The sequence below is a fragment of the Mesoplodon mirus genome (genome assembly GCF_964341445.2).
Source record: "Mesoplodon mirus genome assembly, chromosome: 1".
Lineage (NCBI taxonomy): Eukaryota > Metazoa > Chordata > Mammalia > Artiodactyla > Ziphiidae > Mesoplodon > Mesoplodon mirus.
The window spans coordinates 227,383,435-227,388,982 of NC_138976.1; the positions used below are offsets into that span (position 1 = coordinate 227,383,435).

General features: G+C 47.7%; 1 protein-coding gene across 2 annotated transcripts; it reads left to right on the forward strand.

Annotated features, from left to right (window-relative positions):
• Positions 1 to 658: 658 nt before the first annotated feature.
• Positions 659 to 3,108, forward strand: HMGB2 (high mobility group box 2). Of its 2 annotated transcripts, none has more exons than XM_082623560.1 (5): positions 659 to 784; positions 1,127 to 1,310; positions 1,534 to 1,679; positions 1,776 to 1,950; positions 2,561 to 3,108. In XM_082623560.1, the coding sequence occupies exons 2-5, from the start codon at positions 1,161 to 1,163 to the stop codon at positions 2,717 to 2,719; spliced, it is 630 nt and encodes a 209-aa protein (XP_082479686.1). In that variant the 5' UTR covers positions 659 to 784; positions 1,127 to 1,160; the 3' UTR covers positions 2,720 to 3,108. The 2 variants fall into 2 exon arrangements, with proteins under 2 accessions (XP_082479686.1, XP_082479687.1); XM_082623561.1 differs by having other exon boundaries at positions 689 to 808.
• Positions 3,109 to 5,548: the final 2,440 nt, after the last annotated feature.

Below are 5,548 nucleotides of genomic sequence, written 5' to 3' on the forward strand. Positions count from 1 at the left end.
GCTCCCTCCGCCCCTCTCCGGTCCCCGCCACCTGTCTCCCTCGGGTCCTACCCCAGCCTCAGCGACACCCGGCGGCGCCGGCCGTGGGCCGCAGCGCAGGCTCCTCAGCCTCCATATTTGTTATTCTCCGGACGGGGCGGCGACCACCTCTCCGGGAGCCGGGGCTGTGGGCCGCGCTGGGGCGGGGGACAAGCAGGACCTGGGCCGCCGTCGGGGTCGGCGGGGTGAGCCGCTTCTGCCCCCTCAGCGCCCGCAAACCGAGCGCCGTCGACCCCGGAGAGCAGCCCGCGGACTCGCGACACGGTATTTTTAAATCTGGCGGGGCTTCTCCACGGGCCAACCACGCCCCCCGCCGCCCGCCCCAGCCAGTCAGCGCCAGGCCCGCCATTTTTCAAACCCTCTTCCGGCCGCCAATCAGGATCGAGCAGCGCATTCCTCTCCTGACCGGTTCTAACGGGTCTAGGAGTTAACTACCCGGGCGACCCACCTAACCTGCTAGGCTGCGGCCGGGGGGGACGAGCCTGGAGACACACCGGCCATTCGGAAGCCGCCGTGGCGAGGGGGCGGGGTCTCTCCGAGTTTGAATAATCCCCAGGGCCAATCGGAGCGGCAGGGGGTGTGGCCTGTGGCCCGGCTCGTCAAGTTGCCGTGGCGCGGAGAAGTCTGCAAAACAAGAGGCGGAGGATTGCGTTAGAGACATACCAGTTCACATCGAAGCCGCGGGTAGCAGCGTCGCGGTCGGACCCGGCCGCTGCGCGGTACTCTGAGGAAAAGCTACCGCCAGGCAAGAGCCGGCTCCGGGCCTGGGGTGCGTGGCCGGCCGGCCCCCTTCCCTCACGGCCGGCCCGGGCGCCTGCGGCTCTCGGGGCTCGCCCCGCGGGCGGGATCCGGGTGCGGGCCGGGCGGGCCGGACTGCGGAGGCGGGAAGCTCGTCCGGGCCCGTTTCGGGAGTGTTTTGAACGCGGGGCGCGAGGCGGCAGCTCGGAGCAGGCCTCGCGGCGTGGAAGCCGGGGGCTTTCCTGTCAGGAAGGGCCGGGCGGGGGCGGCGGGCCCGGGGGGTGGGGGGCGGCGGCGTTTGGGCGGGAAGGCGCCCCGCCCGCCAGCGCCCGCCGCGCTCTCCCGCCAGGTGGACGCGCCGCCGCCGCCGCCGCAGCAGCATCATGGGGAAGGGCGACCCCAACAAGCCGCGGGGCAAGATGTCCTCGTACGCCTTCTTCGTGCAGACCTGCCGGGAGGAGCACAAGAAGAAGCACCCCGACTCCTCGGTCAACTTCGCCGAGTTCTCCAAGAAATGTTCCGAGAGATGGAAGGTGAGCGCGAGGGTCCTCACGCGGGCAGGTGGCCGTGACTTTGAACTTGCCTCCGCCGCCGACCGGCCCCGGTGTTTATTCAGAGTCTGAGGCACAGGACTTCGGGGTGCTGGTGTGTTTTGAGACGACGGAGGCAACTGCGGCCCTGAAGAGAGCCCTGCCTTCTCGGGGACGGATGTCGGTTTACAGTACCGCATTTTCACTGCTGCCTTCATGCCCACAGACCATGTCTGCCAAGGAAAAATCCAAGTTTGAAGACATGGCAAAAAGTGACAAAGCTCGCTATGACAGGGAGATGAAGAATTACGTTCCTCCCAAGGGTGACAAGAAGGGAAAGAAAAAAGATCCCAATGCGCCTAAAAGGCCTCCGTAAGTTTTGTTTGTCTGTGTGTTTTGTGTGCAGTCGGCTGAATGGCCCCCATGGTGTTTCATTCAGGCCATTACAGCCCTGTTGCTTCCTTTCAGATCTGCCTTCTTCCTGTTTTGCTCCGAACATCGCCCAAAGATCAAGAGCGAACACCCCGGCTTATCCATTGGCGATACTGCCAAAAAATTGGGTGAAATGTGGTCTGAGCAGTCGGCCAAAGACAAACAGCCGTATGAACAGAAAGCGGCTAAGCTCAAGGAGAAATATGAAAAGGTGCGCCGTCTGCGTGTCGTTGAGGCAAGCTCGAAATCTGGCCGAAAGCCGGTTTCTAAGTGAGCGTGTGAGAAGCCGCTGTGGGCCGTGTGTTCATAGGTATAGGCTGTAGTCGGTTGTCCCTGGCCAGCACGTGGGGAACCTTCCGTCGTTCTGCGTTCATGGTTGTCAGCTGTGCTTCGGGAAGGTCTAAGGAGGGTTGTGCGCTTGAGGAGCGTAAGCTACTTGGAACCTCCTTTCTGTGGACGGCAGCCGGTGTTCGTAGCCCTGGGAGGTTGCTGCGTTCAGATGTGTGTGTGGTGAAATGCGTCTCTTAGTTGCGAAGAATGGAGGGCTAAGTGTTTTACCTAAAACGTGAGGTCGGGGGACAGGCTGTGTGCCGCTCACAGATACCGGCAGTGAAAGCACTGGCACACATCAGTCTGGTACACCCCCATTACTTTGCCCCATTCGCCGTCTAGGGCCTGGAGGGGGCATGATCTCAAACCCACGTTTTAGGCAGGCCTCAGGGTTATTGGCCAATAATCTTAGATTGTTTACAGCTTAGTGGTTTTCATGGTTGAGTAATGACACCGGGTGACGATTTTATTTTTTTTGACAATATTTCCAGGATATTGCCGCATACCGTGCCAAGGGCAAGAGTGAGGCGGGAAAGAAGGGCCCTGGCAGGCCAACAGGTTCCAAGAAGAAGAATGAACCAGAAGATGAGGAGGAAGAGGAAGAGGACGAAGAAGACGAAGAGGAGGAAGAGGAGGAGGATGAGGAATAAACGGCTGTTCTGTAACGATGCGTGTGGAGTGTGCGTGTGTGCTCAGGCAAAGGGTTTGCTAAGAATGTGAATTCAAGTGCAGCTCAATATTAGCTTCAGTATAAAAACTGTACAGAGTTTTGTATAGCTTATGAGATTCTTTGTAGAGAAAATACTTTTTTGAAAATGCAGGTTGTAGCTTTTTGAGGGGCTACTACATACAGTTAGATTTTAAAGCTTCTGACGAATGTTTCTGAATATTTAATGGTTTCTTTAACTTCTTGACTTGTGTATGGTAGCACAGCAAACTCATAGAGATTAGTATCAATAGTGAATTTTGGGTTTTCTAGAATAAGGATGTTGCATTCTGTTTTTTTAAAAAAGTTTTTGTAATAAAATTATGTATATTATTTCTATTGTCTGTCGTATATGCTCAATTAGCTTTTGCTTTCAAAGTCATGCTCTGGAACCATGTCAACTTTTTTTTGTTTTTCTGCCTAATAGTTCTCAGACATGGTTGATTTAGTATAATGTTTGTTTAAAAGTCAAACATGCCCATATTATTCATATTTACAAAGTGTTCTTTAAAAACCAGCAGTGGAATTTAATGAACTTTAAAAATTTATGCAGTTTTATAAAATGAGCAAGGTTTGTTCTTGACATTTATGTTCATTTGTTAGCTAACTTGTCCCATTTTTTTTAGCTGACATTTTATTTTGAGAGAAACTTTCTTTTTAGTACGAGGCAGAGGAGCTCATACAGTGAATCCATACCTAAAGACACATAAACTTTTAAAAACAATAGGAACATGGTTACATTTTCTGTTGATAATGATTTAGTTTGGGGTAGAATACCAGAGTGAATCTTGAGTTAAATCTTAAAAATCATCGTGGTCTTAAGCCTAGAATTCTCGGTAACTAACCCAAGAAAGCTTTTGAGATGGTGGTTGTCATTTTCCATGACTGTAGTTAGGCGAGATTTTACTGGGATATTTATTTACAGGTGAAAGCAGTTACTAGGAAGTGCTCATTTGAGGAAGCAGTTGCTTGCATTGGAATTCAGATAACTATTGTAAATAGTTATCAAGTTATTAGTGAAAGTTGGCCATCTGCTGTCTAAGAGATTATAGAAGAAACTTATTTGTTGATAGTTTCATAGTTAAACCTGACGATCTTGGTCACCTATCAAGTATTAAAAATAGAAGCCAAAATTCTTATTACCCAACCATGGGAGCCTTGGTTTTCTATCTTAGGCCATATTTGGAATTATTTCTGACACAGGAAATACTAACCAAACTTGTTAAATGGAAGGTAAGGTATTAGCATAATTCCCAGAGGAGATGGACTGAAGTAGAATCTTCAGACCTCTTAGAGATTGCCCTCCATTAATATCACAATTGTTGTTTTGGGGCTTTTGCTGATCATAAAATGAAAACTAGTTTTATGTATTTAGAAAATATTTCCTGGTGTTAGGTGACTTAATGCTAAAAAATTGGGAGTAAAGTGTTTTAGAGACACGCCTAGGTCTGGATCCCAGTTCCCTAGCTCTACCAAATGCTAGCTGTATGGGCTTTACCTCTGGGCTTATTTCTCTCTATCTGTGTAGGGTGTCAGTACCTACTTCGCAGTGTTTTAATGATTAAATGAGAATGTTAAGTATTTACAACAGTACTTAACGCATAAAAAAGATAACTAAATAGGAGTTTTTAAAATTGAAATAGAGTCTGTTTCTTAAGGATTTCTATATCTATAAATTAGACCCATGAAGCAGACCTATCTGGTTCCTTGTCACCTTTCTTTTTGGGAGTTTTTGTGTTTGCTTTCATTCTGTTCTTTAAATGAAATATAGTTTAAATGTCTAAGAGTGACTCATTTTTTAAAATCAAGAGTTGTTCCATAATCTCAGCATTTGAGATGAGTCCTCATATTTGATATTGTCTCTAAGTGTGGATCAAAATTTAAAATACCCTTGTTTTTAGGACTAAATGACCTCAAGGAGTGGTTATGTTGGAAAGCTCTGAAATAGGGGTAAGAATCAGGTTCTATCCCAGGCCAGCCAGTACTTGGGGATGTGTTTATGAAAACCACCTGCCCCCCCCTTTTCTTTTTAAAAATAAGTCATATCTTGATGGTATAAAATGTAAAAGGGCTATATAGTGGGTAGTTTACAACCTTGATTTCTAGCTACCAGGTTCTCCCAGGAGGCAACTCCAGTAATGTAATAATTTACCCTTCAAGAGAGACTGAAGCACACAGTCATATGTGCATATATATCAATGTTGCACAAAAGGAAGCTTATTATATATGTTGTTCTGCCCCTTAATTCTCATCATTTTAGATTCTTGGCACAACAGAGCTGCCACATTTCACTTAAATAGCCATCTGCATAGTAGCCCATTGAATAGATCACAATGTGACCAGTTCCTTAAAGATACTTAGGGTTGTGGTTCTTTTGCTTTAAGAACAACATTACCATGAATATCCTTGTGTGATTTCAAAAAATTCTATAAGTTTCTGCATTTAAAATTGTGCTAATTATAATAGCTAAAACCTGTACTCGGTATATGCCAGAACCTGCTGGCTCTCAGAAGTTTTACTAATGTATACTGCCCAGCAATGAATGTCTACTTCCTCATCTCAGCAACATTATCATTCTCAAACTTCGTAATCTTTGCTGTTCTGATATATAAAAAATGGTTCCTCCTATTATGAATTCAGCATATTTTTATGTTAAAGAGCCATTAGTGTGTCCCGTGGTCTTCTGTCTCATTGGTCTTATTAGTAATTTGTGGGAAATAAGGAAAATGACCCTTTGTGACCTGCATTGTAAATGGTTTTTTCTATGTTGTCT